At 35.4% G+C, this 19,138-nt stretch overlaps 3 protein-coding genes across 15 annotated transcripts in view; 1 reads left to right on the forward strand and 2 right to left on the reverse strand.

Annotated features, from left to right (window-relative positions):
• The window catches only part of Pde11 (Phosphodiesterase 11), an 87,554-nt gene extending 77,145 nt beyond the window's left edge, over positions 1-10,409 (forward strand). For all 12 annotated transcript variants that reach the window (XM_066405817.1, XM_066405819.1, XM_066405816.1 and 9 more), the window contains 11 exons: positions 1,476-1,724; positions 4,343-4,440; positions 4,623-4,686; positions 4,960-5,295; positions 5,354-5,440; positions 5,911-6,078; positions 6,136-6,245; positions 6,305-6,493; positions 6,557-6,770; positions 6,831-6,914; positions 8,980-10,409. In XM_066405817.1, coding sequence (XP_066261914.1) covers positions 1,476-1,724; positions 4,343-4,440; positions 4,623-4,686; positions 4,960-5,295; positions 5,354-5,440; positions 5,911-6,078; positions 6,136-6,245; positions 6,305-6,493; positions 6,557-6,770; positions 6,831-6,914; positions 8,980-9,210 — 1,830 coding nt within the window. In that variant the 3' untranslated portion in view covers positions 9,211-10,409. The remainder of the gene's footprint in view (positions 1-1,475; positions 1,725-4,342; positions 4,441-4,622; positions 4,687-4,959; positions 5,296-5,353; positions 5,441-5,910; positions 6,079-6,135; positions 6,246-6,304; positions 6,494-6,556; positions 6,771-6,830; positions 6,915-8,979) is intronic.
• Positions 10,410-11,146: 737 nt separating this feature from the next.
• On the reverse strand, positions 11,147-14,473 carry LOC136419478 (protein N-terminal asparagine amidohydrolase-like). Of its 2 annotated transcripts, XM_066405839.1 has the most exons (7): positions 14,403-14,473; positions 14,147-14,339; positions 13,812-13,950; positions 13,480-13,612; positions 13,037-13,345; positions 12,785-12,980; positions 11,147-12,707 (listed from the first exon to the last, which is right to left on the reverse strand). In XM_066405839.1, the coding sequence occupies exons 3-7, from the start codon at positions 13,929-13,931 to the stop codon at positions 12,530-12,532; spliced, it is 936 nt and encodes a 311-aa protein (XP_066261936.1). In that variant the 5' UTR covers positions 13,932-13,950; positions 14,147-14,339; positions 14,403-14,473; the 3' UTR covers positions 11,147-12,529. The 2 variants fall into 2 exon arrangements, with proteins under 2 accessions (XP_066261936.1, XP_066261937.1); XM_066405840.1 differs by lacking the exon at positions 14,403-14,473 and having other exon boundaries at positions 14,147-14,390.
• Positions 14,474-18,070: 3,597 nt separating this feature from the next.
• Positions 18,071-19,138, reverse strand: part of LOC136419475 (probable G-protein coupled receptor CG31760) — a 68,516-nt gene continuing 67,448 nt past the window's right edge. Inside the window, exon 16 of the mRNA XM_066405835.1 lies at positions 18,071-19,125. Within this exon, the coding sequence (XP_066261932.1) occupies positions 18,952-19,125 (174 nt within the window). The 3' untranslated portion in view covers positions 18,071-18,951. The remainder of the gene's footprint in view (positions 19,126-19,138) is intronic.

Consider the following 19,138-nt stretch of genomic DNA (forward strand, 5'->3'; position numbering starts at 1 on the left):
TTTTCCCTATAAATATAATGACGTGACATTACGAATGGTGTTTAAGTTCAAAGCCGTGGAAACTCGTTAAGTTTATCCACGATTTAAAAAGAGTTACGATCGTGCTTTTGGCATCTGGCACAGAATTCTTGCGGTTTTGGAGGCAGACCCGCTAGTGCGGCCTCAGAATTGTTTAGGGTTGAAATATATAAATTTGTGTGCTGAATTGTTTAATGACATGAAATATAGTATTTCCGGCTGAAATTTGGTGTAGAAACTAAGACTGTCTGGCGGTAACCAACAACGTACTGGTGATTTTAGTTCTTGAAACAAGTCTAAATTATCTGAAAAAAAAACAACCAGTCCAGTAGATCTTGTGTGGGCATGGCACGTCTCGGCACCTTAGCGATGTGCCAAGAATTCGAATTAATCTGATTACCTGGCTCATCCAGACTTTCAGCCAGGAATTACTCAGGTTTGAGTAGACTTATACATATGTATATGGTGATTTGCTTTCCTCGTATAATGAGCTATATTATTTCATCTTTTCGGTTACGGAATGGGTCATCGTGGAAATTTCTTTGGAGAGATGTAGCATAAGAACTCCTGTGGGCAATGACCTTCATCATTGCCCTCCTCCACCAGTGACTTTCAAAATTGGATTTTACAAGAAAGTGTGTGCAGCTATTCGTTTTCTGCTTTCAAGGTGTAACGATATAAAAAAAATATATCAAACTTTATGAGACCTTATTGTGCTGCAGAAAATCAAGTTCTGATAAAGTGGAATATTGTAAACTTTTTAATACAAATTCAAGTGGAACTAGTAACGAACTAGAATCGTAACTAATTTCAATTCCCATGTAAAATGCAAATTTTAATTCGGCAGCCTCGGATCAGTTCTTAAATAAAACAGTAAGGGTTCAAAGCTTTCTCTCCGCTCTTCCAGTCGGATTTCTTTTTTAATGAACCGAGTCTTTTTGAACAAAGTCCCTGTGGATTCAATTTCTTCAATTTCGCACCAAAATTAAACTTTTCACTCGCCAGTGATGCCTTTAATTCTTTTAACTGTGCGCTAAATTCAGGCACATTGATTACTCTCCCATTTCCATAACCTTCCAGATTAAAAATATTTTTGTGCCACATCATCCTGAATAGCTGAATTAAAGCTATCGCGTAACGAAAATTGTTATTAGGCAATTTCGTATCTGGAAAAAAATTGCCGAGTTTAAATAAGCGCAGATTTTCACTTTGGTGATGCGGCACGTGATGAATGATTTGACGTCAAACCGCTTATTCCAGAGGGAAAATAATGAAAAGCGTTTCCTGGCAGGTCGCGAAATGGATACCGTTGGAAAGTTTTGCCAAGTTTTTAATGAAAAGCATATGGGCCTCAAGATTTGTCATTTTCGTTTAAATTATAGCACGAAGTTTTTCACAAAGTTTTTGCAAACTGTTTCACAGAGTTTGATCAAGTAGGTGATATGCAATTCTTCTAGGTGATAAACAAGATGGGTGACCAACCCTTCACAAAACAAGACGAACAAGTTTTCTCGAGCTACCTCCAGTTCTGCGGCATTGGCCTGCGAAACGCCCATCTATATGAGAAGTCACAACTAGAAATTAAGAGGAATCAAGTCTTGCTGGATCTCGCCAGGATGATCTTCGAGGAGCAAAGTACGATTGAGCATGTGGTACTGAGGATATTGACTCACACACAGAGTCTCATTCAGTGCCAAAGAGTGCAGGTAAATTCAACCTCTCATATGCAATAAATGTCTAAATGAAATTGGCTCTAAAAATTATCGTCGGAGCCCTGGGAAACCACGAGAAACTATTTAATTAAATTTTCTTTCTGGAGTGGTTTTTGGATGGTTTAGTTCTTACATTTGGCTTAATTCATCAAACCCACGAAGCAAAATGTAAATGAAATTCTCGGGTGAATCGGGGCCAGCCCCTCAGCCCTTCGCGAAGGGCATAATTTATTTTGTTAAAGCTGGATTAGAGTTGGAGTGCCTGGAGGCAATAAGTGTGTTCCTTAATTTGCATGAAACCGTCCGTTTTGATTAATATTATATAAATGGAGCCATTAAATTCTCTGATGGTATATATGAATTGGAATTAAATTTAAAAAAACTAAAACATTCGGGGCTACAATGGTTATTAAGCTGTCTAAGCACAGTATCAGCATTTTTATTACTCCGATAGGCAATGATCCGCTAATGATTTATATACATTAAGCGCTGTCAGGACTGTCTGTAATTTGAAAAGTAAGCTTTTAAAGCCAATAAAAACAGAGGGGTACTTAACACAATTTTCAGGTAAGCACTAGTAATAACAAAAAATCAGTGTAATGGCATTACAAATATGTGCAGTACACACATCTACTGTCCAGAGCTATTTCCGAATAATCCTCAGTTACTCGCAGTCCTTGAACTAAATGGGGCTGCTTTAGATTTTAAACGTAATGTGCGAGAATATTTGGATGAAACATATCCCCAAAAATGCATCGGTGGCAGGGGGACAATTTAATGGCCTACTAGGTCGCCCGATTTAACCCCGCTCGTTTTTTCTAATCGTCAAATTAAAAATAATCAGAAGTTAGGAAATTACAGCAAAAATTCAATCCGACAAATGGATATTTCGAGGACGCTTAAATTTAAACATGCAGTGTGTTATGCAATTTTTGTTGAGAATTTCAAGGAGGTTTCATTTACTGAATAAAATATTGGATATTTGAAGCTAAACCCTAACCCGAACTACCCTGAACCAAGAGTTTAGTCTCCCTATTGTTATGCTATGCGCGTGATACAATAGAAAATAATCCGAATGTCAACACACAAGATCCCGTTTAATCTGCAGATTTGGGCGCAAGAGGGAACGATAATACGCCCCTGGGGATCCGCTTTCTCGATCAGCCCCTTCCGAACGGATTGACTAATTCGCGTAACACCGCCCATCAATCTCGTAAATTTACTGCACGGGGCTTTTCCACAAGGTCGTAAATCTTCATCGACAATAAGCGTTTTTGCAAATACACGCAAAGTATTGTCTTTACTAAGTTGATTTAATATTGATTAGTATCTCACCTTCATTCAGGGAACTGAAACCCAAATCGCATAAGCTTAAGTTAAAGTTGCAAAGTTAATAATACCTTCCGCTGTGAAGATTAGTCCCTGTACTCCCTATATGGCGCAGAACTTCGCAAAATGTAATAACAGTTTGGTAATTTAGTCAGTTTTTGTCCCTGACGTGTTTTGCCTCTAAAGAAACCTAATTAATACCCGGGATATATTTAGCGTCTAGCTGTGGGGCAATTTAATCGAAATTTCGCAACCCTTCACCCTTATTCATAACCTATTATTTGAAATTTGGGTCAGTGAAGAGGGAGTATGGTTTAATTCGGGGTCCAAAGCAAAAAAAGGTCTGAATATTTTTATGCGGAGTGTAGCTGACAGGCGGAGCAAGCAGTGGTATAATTTTACCATGAACATTAGGGATTAAAAATTTTCTTCCATGCATAACTGGAGAAATTTTCGTCCTTCATACAGGACACGCGCCAAGGGTGTTTAGCACGAAAGCTCGATAAATTTGATATTTATACGTTTCGAAAAGGGCGGTTTTGTTGTACAAAATAAGTTTAAGGTAAGCAAAACAGGCAGGAGGCCTGCATGAATTATTAATGGTTCGTCCGTGTTTTGCGACACGATGAAATTTCAAATGATATTTTCCGATGAACCGTATAAATTTGGAGGTTAAGAGAAACCTATGAAATATGGAAATTTTAACAGTAGACAAGTTTTTTGACACGTGTTCTCTCATGCGTTTGAAGGGGGGCAATCGCCTTGGAAAAATTAATAATATAACTTCGTGGCATTTTGAATGGATTTGAAATTCCCCCAAGCAGTTTTTAAGGAATACTAACACAAATTAAAATCCATCAAAAAAATATCATAGAATTTCTTGAGTTTCCACTCTTGCAGCCAGGTACCTGACGCCTACTGACCAGTTCCTATTATAAAAAGGTAATATCAGAGGTGCCTAGCCCGGCAGAGGCTTAAAGCGCTTAAGCGCATATCAGATCTTTAGTCACGGAGCTTCGCGGCTAATTTGATTCATTTTCGATATACTAGACGAATTTGTATTAAAAAGTTATCTTAAAAGAGGCAAAAAAACTGACCAGGGCCGTATTTAGAAATAAAGCCGATGTTTGCAGTAGAAAAAAATTGGTTTAGGTTCTTATCTTGGACACACTGTAGCGATCAATAATCCCAATTTTTGAGTAGAGTCAATGGGCCAAGTTTTCAAAAAAGCGTTAACCAAAAAGCCATCGACCATTACTTATATTCGTCGATTTCTCTTTCAGATACTTCTTGTTCACCAGGGATCAAAAATAAGTTTTTCCAGGGTGTTTGACTTCGAAGCCAGTGATCTCAATGGGGAGGATGGAGAATCTAGAACTAGGTAATATTTCATTGAAAATTCAGTTTTCAAAATTTAAACGCAGATATCCCGGACACACGTGGAGCAATTGTCTTTAAAAATAGCTCAAATTAATCATTTTGACGTGCTCTATAAGTCTTTGACTCTATGGTTCTTTTCGCGGGTAAATTTTTTGCTCATATTTATCGAGGCATTTTTTTCAGTCCGTTTGAAAGCAGATTTCCTATAAACATCGGAATCACTGGTTATGTTGCCACCACAGGAGAAGTAAGCATATTTTTAAAATAGTGTAGAATATATGAATTTAAAATCAAATATATATTTCATCGTTATAAGGTATTGTGGAATCTACACAATGTGTTTTTTAACGCACAATTTGTTTGTAGCTTTGACTCTACCAAAAGAGGTTTTATGCTTTTTTTTTCCTTTGAAAAATTCAGAAATAAATAAAAACTTTTCTATAACCCCATAATCACTTGTACCATTGTCTCTGGGACACCCTGTAAAACGAAACTACACCGTAAATGTGTCCCTTTCTAGACGGTCAACATCGCCCAAGCCGACGAGGATCGCCGTTTCGATCCTAGTGTTGATGACGGCACCGGTTTCAAACACAAAACCATACTTTGTATGGCCATAAAGAACTCTTCGGGTAATATAATCGGCGTTATCCAGCTGATCAACAAGTTCAACGATCTTCCCTTCACCAAAAACGACGAAAATTTCGTTGAAGCGTTCGCCATTTTCTGCGGAATGGGCATCCATAACACTCACATGTTTGAGAAGGCGATGGTGGCTATTGCCAAGCAGAATGTCACGTTGGAGGTGTTGTCTTATCATGCAACTGCTAGTATGGATGATGCACAGAAGTTACGGGTAAATATTGGTAGTGAAAAAAAAGGACGTTTGGGTTAATCTTGTCGGATGGTTCTAGAGTTTACGGGTACCTTCGGCAGCCCACTTTAGGCTGCACGACTTTGCGTTTGATGATATTGAGATGAAAGATGACGAAACGCTTACGGTACGAACATGATTTTCTATGAAAGCTTCTTCCATTGGCAGAGTTCTGGAAGATCATCTCTACTGACCAATCAAAGTATTCGAGACCAAATGCCCTGCCTTTCTTTCATTGGTTTTATAACTAGTAACTTCCTGGTAAAGTAAATTACTAAATTCCAATTTATTATCGATACTAAATACCGGAAAAGCTGGAATTTAAAAAAAATGGTCTCGAGACTCTAATGCCCGATATTTCAAATGACTGGTAACTTTATTAGGGAGATAGTTCTTTCAAAAACTATGAAGTCCGAGCAGCCTTCAGGATGCTTTACAAGTCTCCATTTTCATAGAATTTGTCTCGCTGATAAAATTACCAGGAATTTGAAAATCAAGCTTGAATTGTGATCAAATGAATGATCTTCTAGCTACAATATTTTAATCTATTAGCAGTGACTCATGGATTATTTTTTAACCTCATGGCATTGATTCCAGGCATGTATTAGAATGTTCCTTGATCTTGATCTAGTCGAAAGATTTCACATTGACTATGAAGTCCTGTGTCGATGGCTGTGTTCGGTGAAGAAGAATTATAGAAACGTCACCTACCATAATTGGAGGCACGCCTTCAATGTGGCTCAAATGATGTTTGCTATTTTAACCGTAAGTTAATCTCCATTTTGCCGCATTTGTAATTAATAAAACACCTCTGGTTTTCAGGCCACTCAATGGTGGAATATTTTCGGAGAAATTGAATGTCTCGCTCTTCTAATCGGGTGTTTGTGTCATGATCTGGATCACCGAGGGACGAATAACTCGTTCCAGATCAAGTATGTTCTGTTGAACATCTTTAATCCCAAAGATAATACTGATCATGCGATTATTTCAGGGCTTCGTCACCTTTAGCACAATTATATTCCACATCAACGATGGAACACCATCACTTCGACCAATGCATCATGATTCTGAATTCTCCTGGGAACCAAATGTTAGGCAACATTTCTCCGGAGGAGTACTCGCGAGTAATCAGGGTTTTGGAGGAGGCCATTCTGTCCACAGATTTGGCAGTTTACTTTAGGTATTAACTAATACATTTTGACCAAAGCAATTGTGCATACTTAATTAAATTCCCTTTGGTTAGGAAAAGGGGAGCCTTTTTTAATATTGTGCGAGAAGGACCGCATTGGGCTGTTGAAGAGCATAGGGATCTCTTGCGAGCTATGCTCATGACCGTCTGTGATCTTGCTGCCATCACTAAACCTTGGGAGATCGAAAAAAGGGTGGCTGAGTTAGTGTCTTCAGAGTTTTTTGAACAGGGGGACATAGAGAGGGAGAAGCTGAATATCACTCCTATCGTGAGTTACATCAGCTGAGATTCAGATGTCTTAGTTGTTATGTGAATATGTAAATTCCAGGATATAATGAACAGGGAAAAGCAGGACCAATTGCCGCTAATGCAAGTGGGATTCATCGACTCGATTTGTCTTCCTATTTACGAGGTGAGTCTTTTTTCAGATACTTACTTGACCGACCGTTGGGCATCCGAAGGCAGCTAGAAAGGAGGCTTTCTGCAGCTTGTAACTGCACTGTTCTCCTGTGCATTTTCTCCATTTTCATGTAGCATGTTTAGATTTAGCTCAACTTTTCAACCATTTAACCCAATGAGTACCTATTACCAGTTCATAGACCATGAGTAGTATGTATAATGCAAATTACGTAACTTTTTATCCAAGTCGCAAAATATAACGATTGAGAGTCGCTTTACGTAAAATGACAAGTCATATAAATTTAATATGTTAAAAAAGAATAAAGACATATGTGAATGTCTAAACACAACGCTATTTTGTTGACGTTTCCCAGCTGACCTGACAATTGATGTTCTGAAAGTGTCAGTTTGAGATTTGTTATTTTTTTAACAATAAAGTTTATTATTATTATTACTTTTTTATTCAGCGGTACGATAATTATTTGCTCTAAATCTAGGACTAGTGTTAAATGCTGCTAAATCCTGATAGCGTTGCACCAATACCTGATAAATTTTTGCAACATATTAATTTCGAACAGATGTGGTATCAGTACTGATATGAAGCCTATGACGTGAAAAAAAAAGTTACGGAATTTGTACTGCAGTTGGATGATTCTTACTTGAGCGAAAGTATCTATCGTTCCATTTTTGGTTAGTGAGACGCTAAACTTGCCTAAAGTGCGTTTTTTAAATATAAAATTCCCCGTATCTGTCAGAGTCAGTGGATTTTTTAAAATTTTGAAAACGGTATATTCTTGAATTCCAAATTACACACCTTCGGCCCAATTTACCAATATCGCTATTTTATATGCTCAGCTACTAACGCTCTTTAAGCTGATTCCAATGATATAAAGATTTACATATTTATCTATTTTGAATAATCTGAAAAATTAATGTAAAACTATCCTAAAACTCCCTTTAATAAACGCCCTTGTCCCTCTTTAAAAATACTCTGCAAAAAAGGATGGCGCTACCCAAAACCGGTTATATCCACTTTGCAAAAATTCCATCGGGAGCGCCAGCTAAATACCGGTTATATCTAGTATATCAGAACCGACATACATTGCACACATTCCACTGACAAGTACTCTAACGCAAATTAAAGGGGATGTGTTGTTTAAGAAAGAGATAGCCCTGAAGGTATATAGGTCAGTCGGTTACCGCAAGTAAGACAGAGTACACAACAAATCAAGATTAAAGCTGAAAAAAGACGTCAGTATGTGTAATAAAGATATTCATCCTTTACCTCTTCTTGTCAAAAGTTACAATGTCATACGACTTAGAGAGAGACAGGATGATAATATTGGCGGCATTGTTGCAGATGTTTCTTTGTTATTTCATCATAACCTCAAAAAATTTGATATGGTTTGAGGTTGAAAATTGATATTATTACATTAATTATAATAGGAATTAAGCAATTAAAGTAGTTGTAAATCATGTTTGAGGGTAATGACTGTGTGCCTAAGATATCCTGATGTTTCTTCGAGCAAGCCCCCTCCTCCAGACTCAAAATAAAAATTATGTACGTCACATTCGTGCCATGTTACTTTATGTTTCCCTATGTAGGGGATAGACTGATCCCCTTTGGCAGTTATTTCTAATATTACCCTTATGGGGTATCTGAGACAGCGTCCCTCCTCCTGCCTCTGAAGCGGACTGACATTGTGCATCCAAAACTGGTCAAATTCTTGAGGTATATTTATGGTAAACTAAAGATTTATTTTTCTGGTCATAATGGCTTGGAGGGCAATAAAACCTCCGATTATGTTATGGACTTAATGATTCAAAAACTATGAAATTTACTCCCAATTTACAGAATTAAAAAAAGAAAACTTTAATACCCTATAGAATAGAAACAAGGTAACCTTTCTGTAAGGCAAGTTTAGCTGAATTTTTAAAAAAGCACACCTAACACCCTCTAGACTTATTCGTATCATTGCTTCTAAGACGCGCCCTGTACATATCTATTCTCAATGTGCATATTTCTGATATTGAAATCAATGTTACATGATATTGATCTAAGCATGTTCACCTTTCAGGGCTTCGCGGTGCTGTCGGACCAGCTAGAACCTCTTGTGGAGGGCGTACGACAGAACCGTGGTAAGTGGATGGAGATTGCCGCTGAAAACAGCTTAGTGGAGGCCACTGAAAGCATGGAGGCAAAGGACAGCAATGATAACGTTTCAAAACCTGCATCCCCAGACTCGAAAAACGGCAATGTGAGTCCCTCTGAGGCCACCTGCAATAGTTGTTCCACTGTTCCCGAGTAGGCGATATTTTCTTTTTTGTTTAGGTAAAAACAACACTGTATTCTTTGTATATAACAAAAGATCTAAATTATTACTATTGACCCTATTTTTACACATATACCTACAATATATTATTTATTTAATACCGTTTTGTTTTTAGAGTACTTGAATATGAAAATTTAAAAAGACTTTATATTCGTATTTAACGTAGAGACCTTTCAAAAACGTTTATAAACCCATATTTTTACCGAATGAATTCTATGATTAAGCGTTTACTAATATAGCCATCAAATAAAAGAAAAATCAAAAAAGGAACCAATCGTAGAATATAATTGTTAATAATTATTTATTTCGTAAAATCTCAGTCACCAAGTCACATCCTTAGTCTTAGATAAAATGTAAAATAGCTCTCTTTTAGTTTATTATTGGGTATTTGCAAGAAAAGTGAGTCAAAGTGGCCGCGGATTGTTCCATTGAAAGGCATTTGCAAATACTTTTTAGGTAAATTCCCTCATAAATCTAATTGTTTCTATTTGTGATACTTCCTTACTCTGCCTAGACGGATCTAGCAGATCAGTTTAGGCGGACGGCCGTATTTTAATATGGTATTAATTGAACTACTTGAACCAAAGTGTATTTTTGTTATAAAAAAGTTTAGTGAAAATTCAAAGTATATTAAACTGTACGATTTAGTCAAAATATTAAGTTTAGATTTCAGGCGAGTGTGTTATTTTAAACAATAACGCTGCGTGTGATTGAGAATTAACTTCAGGGATTGCTATGAAATCACGTTAGTTCAGGGCACAATAAAAGTAGTTACTTTTGTTTTGAATAAATTGATCATATACACACAATATTTGCTATTAGAACTATTCAATTCTTATCGCACAAATCTCACAATAGTAGTTTGAATTTCAATTTAGAATGTGTTATTTCCGAAGGTTTTATATGATGATGGTAAAAAGGATCGAAACGTCGACAGATTACGAAGCGATTATTAGCCGACAAGTCATTTCAAATCTAGTAATAAACTGTACCTCCCTAACAAATAACGCCTGAGCATTGCAAGTAAATATTTATTCTAATTAAGTTATTGGTTATATTATATAATTTCAATTATTAGAAACGTCCCATTTTGTAAGAAATCTAACATGTAAATATAATTGTGTATTGTAAAAATGACCACAATAATATGTTGAGTAATATATTTATGAATTTGACTTTTATTTTGTTGTAAATGGCGCCAACACTAAATAGACTCAAATTCTATTGTTACAGCTGCAGGGAATATGATATATGATATTTCCAGGTGGTAATGCCGGTTTATAGATACCCAATAAGTATAGAATTGCTCTCAGAAGAAACTTTTAATCGAAGACCAATAACTTCATAAAAGAAAATAACGGAAATTCATCTAAAAATTGCGAACTCAGAATAACCACTCAAAGTACAATATAACGTAAATTGGTTTCACCATAAAGTTCAGAATAATTATACCTTTTTGTTTAAAAATTGGGTAAAAGGAAACATTTATAGTTTTATTATTATGCTATTAAATTGAATCGGGGCGTCCACAATAAATTTAACAATTTTAAATAGATGTTTTCGTCCATTTGGAAATATTTACCTCAATCATCTGTATATAATCGTAATTCTGTTGTTTAGTGGATATAGATTACTTTTAACCAACCATTCTTTGGTCCAATAGACTATTCTTGCAGTTTTGAATTTGGACTACATATAAGTAGTCTCGTAGATAGTACTGCAGCTATTAAAAGAAGTCTTCGTGGTCCAGTATTTGTACTCGAACCTGACTGGATAGAAACTGATTTAATACAAATTCAAAATACCAAAATTAAAGAATCTTATGAAGACATAGGAAAACCTTCGGTTTTTCCAATCAACATCAACAATCAATTTGGCGCCGATGTTTGGGGTGAAATAAAGTATAGATAAGTGGTATAAAAATAGTATATTTATAATAGTGATACAAAATTTAACAAGTTTTACCAATCCTAACTAAATCATAACATTTTGTAATATGCAGCCATAGTTCCTAATAAAAATTTAAAATATAGTTTGATATTAGAATTTACATAAAACTGGGAATATAGTTATTTCTTATTTATTGCCAGGCTCTTGTAAATTGTGCAGACTACTGATAAATTTTTTTGTTGCGAAAGTATTGATACACTAATTCATTTACATTCAGTAAACAGATGAGAATACATGATTTTTGCACTAAACTAGCACATTGGATTTGCCAAAAGAATCGCGATCCTATAGTAATCGAGTTTTGACAATCACTCAAAATGGTTATAAATATGTTAAGTTAAATAAGACAGTCGCAACAGCTTTTTATTGTGATGTGTTTGCCATGATATGGCGAGACCTCTAGTCAGTTTGAAGTTTTGACAATGGCAAATCCAATTCACCAATATGTTAGTATTTGGATTTCTAATATAAACTATTTCACATGTATAGGATGAAAGCAATAAAATCTGCGAAATATGGCAAACAATCGAATAATATAAAGATCTATATCCAACGTTATTTACAAAAATTTATAGCGATTTGTTTCTTAGCTTACTATGTAAAAATATATTTCTATCTATGAAATGTAATAATAATCAAAATGTATTAATTAGCGTATTGAAATGATCAGTTCTTGAATCCCCGACAGAAACCACCAATAAAATACACTGGCTTCGAGTTGACGAGACCGTAGCTCTAGAAGTCAATACCAGTTAGAGAATGACAACAAGCACTTCGAATTTAACACCATTTAACTTTTTTCTTTAGGGCCATTTGAACATACTGAACTTGACAACAGAATTTTCAGAAGTTTGTTGCTATTAGATCGAAATTCAAACCTTACGAAAATCATTGAATTAGATATTTGACTGAAATTGAGACTGGTAAGTGAAAGCCGCTATGAACGAGAAAAAAGATACAAATATCTACTTTATATCAATAATTTTACACTCAAACTGCGTAAAAAATATTTTCGTTACTTTTAATTTTCCGTATTTTGCCCACAGCGACACCTAAACTACTTAGTATATGTGTCCCCCTTAATCTTTAATGATCTCCACAAAATAAAAACTTGGCTTAATATTATATTTCTCTACTAAAATCCAATTCAACAAATCAAGATTTCACAATTTATCACAACCCCTCCCACAGTAGTGCGTCAGGACATAGTTAACCTTCAATTAGTGTTAGGAAGCTCTCTTCTATTCATATTTACGAGAAAATATACTATATGCAGAAAGAAATTTAAACTATGTATAAAAAACATGTCCGCAAATGGCAACATTACTATAGTTAGTTCGCCCCGTTAAAAAACTGCAACAGGGGTCCACAGCCCTGTATGTTCATCTCTTCTGAAATAATGTGGTCGGTTATCGCCGAAAATAGTCACAGCTGGGAAAGGATGGTCCCGAATATATTTCAAAGTTTCCCTCATTTCTTCCACAAAATGGGCTGGTTCCACATCGGGAGATGTAGAACGATGCCTATCCAAAATCGGTAATAACTCTTCATTGCTCAAAAAATATTGAAAACCTATTCAAACTAGTTTAAAAAACCATACCTTAAAATGAATTCATCATCTTGTTGCAGCCACAAATCGACTCCTCTCACTGGCCGATAATTAAACGGTCCTATTCTCAGCAACCCCATGCCGCAATCATATACGTCCATAACTTCCACAGGTCCAGAAAAATTCCTGGCGTTCCTCAAAGCGGATTCCGGTCCTTTATCTGGAAATGTGGCTGGAAAAATTTCTCCTATAAATACCCTTGATCAAAGCGCTATTAGGACATTTTTTGAGCAAATAAAATACCGGTTTTCACATTTACGCCAACACCATAAATCAGAGGCCACGGGATGCCGCTTCTGATAACAGTGTTCAATTCACCAACACACGCTAAAATTAAGTCGATTTCTACGGGCTGTTTGTGAAACGAGGTCATGATGCTGAAAAATAGTTCCTCAGAGTAGTTATTTGGGTCACTATAGCCCCCTACAAGTTGAACTTCAATTCTGCCTTCAGGGAACCCAAGAGCCAAATCCTGGACGCGCTGAATCATGGCAGAGACTGCCTCATCAATGCCAGCGCAGTCTAAGTGGGCGAGGGCTACTGCCCCTGACCCTAAATACCACATAAAGTTAATGTGTTCAAGTTTTGTTTTAATTTACTAAGCTGATAAATTCAGTTTAAGAATAATTTCTTTATCCAATGAAACTTCCCTACTTCTTTCATTGGGAATTGAAAGTCTTGATTACCTGTGTGTCTGACAACAACAATAATGCAAGTGGTTGCATCATCAGACCCTAAAATGCTCACATATTTGTCCTGGGGGACGGTAGCAGCTAATTCTCTCTGCCTTATGTATAACAAGCCTACAGGACCAATAACCTGTTGATTAGAGAATATATGAGAAAAATTTTTATTGAAGTTCTGAGAATTTTAACCAAACAAATGACTAAACCTATAAACAGCTTTCAATAACAAGTATGACTTTTGACAAATAAAAACAAAGCACAAACAAACCAAAAAAAGACATGGTTTAAATCGAAACCTGTAAAGATACAAGTGAGGAGAAATATGCATCTACCTTTGTTGGATTGGCCATCAGCTGACTAGCTGAATCTCTGTATATGGGATGCGAGTGGAAAAGGCTCTGAGTGTTTTGTGGACACTTTGCTTGTAAAACTCCGTTGAGGACCAGCACCATTGTAAATAAAAATTTGTGGCTGTAATATGAATATATTTGGAAATATCTGTTGCTCCAGCTGATCAAAGATATATCTAATAAATTATTTACAAACCATGATGTGATTTATTTATACTTATATTTATTATATTACTTACTGAAAGATAATAATGTATCAAATAAGAATTGGCCTTAAAGAATAGGTTAAGTGATTAATACAGCACTAGGATACCCACCTCACTACTTCTTAATGCAAGCACTTTAGGCAGTGACACAAATGCACAAACCTGAGCCCCTATCCCCAATCTTGCACTATCCACACAAAAATACAACTTTAAATGGTTTTAATAAGGCCTAATTAAAGGTGTCGTGCATTAATGGCTTCATTAAACTGGGCGGGCGTCTGTAACGAACGAGGAGTTTGGTTCTCTGTTAAATAAAGTAAATTTATTAATAAATTTAAATATAATCATAAATATTTTAAATCTTAACCTGTGCACGACCATCATAACTTTCAGGACCACAAAAAATTTATTTACTAAAACAGAGATGACATCTAGAGGTCGCACATGTAAGTTGAAAATTTTAAAGACAATGGCGGAAAATTTGCAATTCAGACGTTATATTTAATATTAATTTGAATATTTTGGTTTGAATAACACAATAAAATGCAACTATTTGGGAATTAACAGATGGGAAATGATTGAGCTTTGATTTGAAATTGAGCGAAGTAGCCAAAACTGACGGTGGGAGTTGTGATATAGCGTATAAATGCTTGGCTAGTGTTAGGCTGGTTGCCTAACGCTCAGAGAATTTGAATAGGCATTTTGCATTCCTCAGACCTTTCTGTAATAAATTCGATAAGGGCACCCCTAACGAAAGCGTTGGGGTGGAAGAAAATACATTAGAGTGTTTCGGGGTCTGATTCTTCAGGACATTTTATGCAGAAGAGTTCATATGAACATACGTTCGCAAACGCTCAAGTGCTTAGCTGCCCAGTGTAGAAACTTCCGTTTATCGCTGTTTTTAAAATACTCCGAAAAGACTTCTAGGCATTACTTTGAGTTTTGGTGTGCGTTAATTGGGGAATAAAACATGATTTTTTTCGCCAATCCCACATGGAAATCCCACATGGAGTAAAGACCCCATGACGAATCTTAGTAAGTTACGACGTTCGGCAACCAGGCATAATTAAAAATACGTACATAGAAAGTTGCTTTTTACAAAAAAAAAAACATTTATTGAACAACAGATGATTATGATTAATAACTAACATTATGAGTTATATTGTGTATCCTATACAATATAAGTACATTTATATCGTAATTTGTAACATGAACAAAAGGTATAAATACAGACACTAACTTTTTGATTAGGGAAACCAAACACCCCCATATTATCCCTTAGTGAACGCAGAAGTTTCGTCTTTATTTCATTTTGCCAATTAATTTTAATAAATTTTTAATGCGTTTTTAATTTTTTAAATTTAAATCCAAAAATTCTACATGAAAAAATTTCATTTTAAGCCACGTTTAGACTTTAAATTCGGCTTTGACCTGTGGAGAATATGGAAGGCGGTTATTATTAATTAAGTCGTGTTTGCTTTTTATTTTTTTTATGGAAGATATTATCATCAGGTCTCTATAATGAAATGATATTATCTTCGTATTCAAGTCAATATAAGACTATTCTATCCATGAGAAAAAACTAAATTCCATGATTTTTGCTGGAATGCGAAGTTTTTACGAAATAATCCGCAGTTCTCGTGAATAAATTTTATGTTCAGGTATCAATATCTTGTTCAAATATAGTTATTACGTGGTATACAAAAATATATTATTGGAAAACATATAACATGTTCAAGTATTTTGATCAATATATAATATTACTTATTAGAATAATTAAATTTACAACCAGCTCTAGGTCGACAACAATATATTTAAAACTACGACACAAACCAATACATTTTATTTAGAATACGCTTTGTTTGTTTCATTATATTTTACAGAGCATAATAAATGGGATCTTTAATATTTATTATGCTAAAATATCTTATCGAATTTGTTTTTTCTCCTCTTCTTTTATTAGGTAAAGGTAGGTAGGTACCAAAAAAAGTCTGCCAATGGCTTATTCTAGACAATTAACCGCTAATTCTATTGGGATAAATTACTAATCACAGCTTTCTTATGGAGAAACGTGATTCCTAGTTCTCTATTGCATGTTGATGCCACAAGCAGTTGCTTATTACTAGTTCTGGATGTTAAATTAAAAAAAGACCCTTCAGACCTCCTTCAGTTTTTGGGATATTAGGTTAAAGTTTCGTACATACACTGATTCTTATGATGTACACCCATGAGGAATGATGTTATAGAGAGTACGTTCTTCTACCATAGTTCTGAAAGCACCGATCCTAAAAATCTAAAATGGTACATAAAACTAAAAAAAAAGCTATGGGCGTGGAATAGCAAAGCTACATATACAGGATGTACCAAATGAAATGTCTTTCCTGAAGATTATGAAAAAGAGCGCATATCCTTTATCATTTCCACAATCTGTATGGAGCTCATTTTATTTGGCTCCTCTGTATAAAGAAGCATTTAAAAATGAAATTTTAAAGACTCTTTGCACATAAACTATAAAATTGTCTGATGGGCCTGAGAGATTTCCTAAGAGTTTCTTAGCTATATAGTCTTTCATTGCCGCTGAACCCATTAATCCACAGCACGTGGGAGTTTATTGGTACATACGTAATAAATGGATTTTGTGGCAATAAATAAGAACGCCAACTCCCTAAGTAAGCTCTTCTCAAATTGATTTCGTCTTCTCGCAGTAAACGTTATGCTGAAAGCTGTATAACAGGTCAAGTTTGTCTTTGATAATTCCGGTACTTACCTACCCGCCGAAAAATAACTAATGCAACCCTCGAAACTTATCATAATACATCTAAAAACCAACTATAGTATTTTAGATTACAGTATGTTATATAACAAGTGTGGTAAGTAGGTTATTGTCGCACGCGAGTGAAATTTCAGTCACTCGTGGGCGGTAATAACGCGAAGCAGTAATAATCAGTACGAACGCTTTAAGAACATCGCCGTCTTCGTTTTACCGCACAACATGAAGGTATTCTGACATATCAGCACTCTCCTACTGACTCTTCCACACGCACTATATACAATAGGAAATTCAACTACAACCGTGAAGCACAGCATCAATTTTAAAAATAAAATCACGTGCAGTAACACAACTTTACATATTCGTTTGTAGATATAAAATTATCGCACAGATGTATTACAATTACGACCATTGAATCAGTGTGATTTAATGCACGGTTGTAGATAAAAGATGTTTATTAAATTTTCAGGTATTTTAAGTTTCTAATTAATTGACACAATATACCTTTATTTCTGGTCACCCTGCGATATAAATGATCCAAATGCCATAACAACGATTTTTATATTTTTATCTGTTCATGTGATATACCTCATCCTTTCTTCTGATTTTATTGTCAACTTTTTCAATGAGGATTAATAGACTGATTATTTCCCTAACTAGGCATTTAGTTTTTAAAGTTTAATAATAATGATACTCCTACTTATTAAAGAGTCGAGACATCAGTGCCATTAAGCCGAGACTTCAGTGCCATTAAGTCGAGACTTCAGGGCCATTAAAGAGCAATTGGAATATATCTGTCTCTTTTTTGTCAATAATACTTTTAAGTTTTCAATAGGTTAGGATGCATATCCTAAATTTTTGTTCGGAACTAGAAACGTTGAAAACCCTAAAATTTGACTCCATGGTAAAGAGTGCATACGGGTAATTTGGCCCTAAATAACGTCACTCGACATCAACAATTCCAGGGGGAGTCTATTCTCGAAATCCCAATCGAGCAATTCGGACTTCACTTGACGTCGATGTGACGCACTTTCAAGAATCCTTAATATTTAGTGAATGGAGTTCTTGCCAGTTTTGACGTCATTCGAATACGGAATTGCCCTATTCGAATATCAAGAATATGAGTGAGGTCGTAGAGGGTTGATATTTATCGTAAAAATCACTTTACAAGGTGTCCCAAATTTTAAGATCACTATTATGATATCGGAAATATCGTAAATATTACGTAAATTTGACTTTATTATGGGTCTCATCTTGGATTTTGCTGGATTTTTATAGGGTTTTTACAGTCTTTTCCCAGGATCTTTTACAGATTTTTTACAAAATTTTTACAGTATTTTCACTTTATTTTTCCTTGGCTATTACCCGTATATTTCTGTTCATATCTAAGTTATTAAAAAAACATATTTATTTAAAAATTTAAATTTTTTGGTAGATACCTACTTCCAGAACTTCTGAGAATCTTCCAGTCTTAAAGCAAATTCTAAATACGTATTCAATTATGCATGTTTACCTTTATTTAATCGCCCCGGTATCTCTTACAGTTTCAGAGATTTCTAATTGTTAGTGGTTCCCAGATTTGTAACACCCTGTATATCTCGTTTGAGATTAGTTCCACAAGCTCGAAAATATGGGCCCTGCCAATGCGAGATTGAGACTCTTAAGCTTTTGAATTGTTTGTGCTTCCATGGGTCCAACATGGCAACCAAGTCTAGACTCAATATCACAAAATTAATTCTAATTGACACTAAGTAAAAAGTTAAAAGAAATTAACATTAATTAATTAAGTAAATCTCTCTACATATGTAGATACAAGTCGTTTTTGTTTTATACATTATACCTTGAAGATTCCTTATTGAGGAAATCAGGCTTCTAATTGGGAACACTGCATACCGAGACGTAAGAATCTACTAAAATCAACATTGAGTACTTGTAAGAAAAGATATTGAGCACACACATTTTTTACATTTATAACATTAAGACTTAACAACAATTCCCTCTACACCACTACCACAGATTCCCCAGTTTGTTTCAACACGAACTCCAATCTCAGCCACTCTTTGCAGCTCTTCCTTCTGGAAGTGGTTCCTTCAGCAATGGTACTGCCCTCCGTTTCGTTCATTTCGGTAGTACCAGAAGACTTTTGTCACAGTTCATCGGGAGGTTTATTGGCAGCTTTGGACAGGGGGCTCTGCACCGCCACTGGGGCGTTCAGAGTGGTGAAGTAGCCGCCTGCTTTCGGTTTAATGTGACGGTTGTTCATTTCCATATGGACGATTTTCATAAATTCGATTTGAGCTGCCAACTTCTGAATTTCTTCCTACATAGAAAGA

Source organism: Euwallacea similis, chromosome 2, assembly GCF_039881205.1.
Source record: "Euwallacea similis isolate ESF13 chromosome 2, ESF131.1, whole genome shotgun sequence".
NCBI classification, from domain to species: domain Eukaryota; kingdom Metazoa; phylum Arthropoda; class Insecta; order Coleoptera; family Curculionidae; genus Euwallacea; species Euwallacea similis.

Bases quoted from the DNA above. Each gene is read 5' to 3' on its own strand.
- LOC136419478 (XM_066405839.1), bottom strand. From the start codon at position 13,931: ATGGTGCTGGTCCTCAACGGAGTTTTACAAGCAAAGTGTCCACAAAAC. The intron at 12,981-13,036 runs GTATTTTATTTG...GGGTATTTATAG, and splicing joins TGGCGTAAATGTGAAAACCG to GAGAAATTTTTCCAGCCACA. The intron at 12,708-12,784 runs GTATGGTTTTTT...GATTTTGGATAG, and splicing joins GATGATGAATTCATTTTAAG to GCATCGTTCTACATCTCCCG.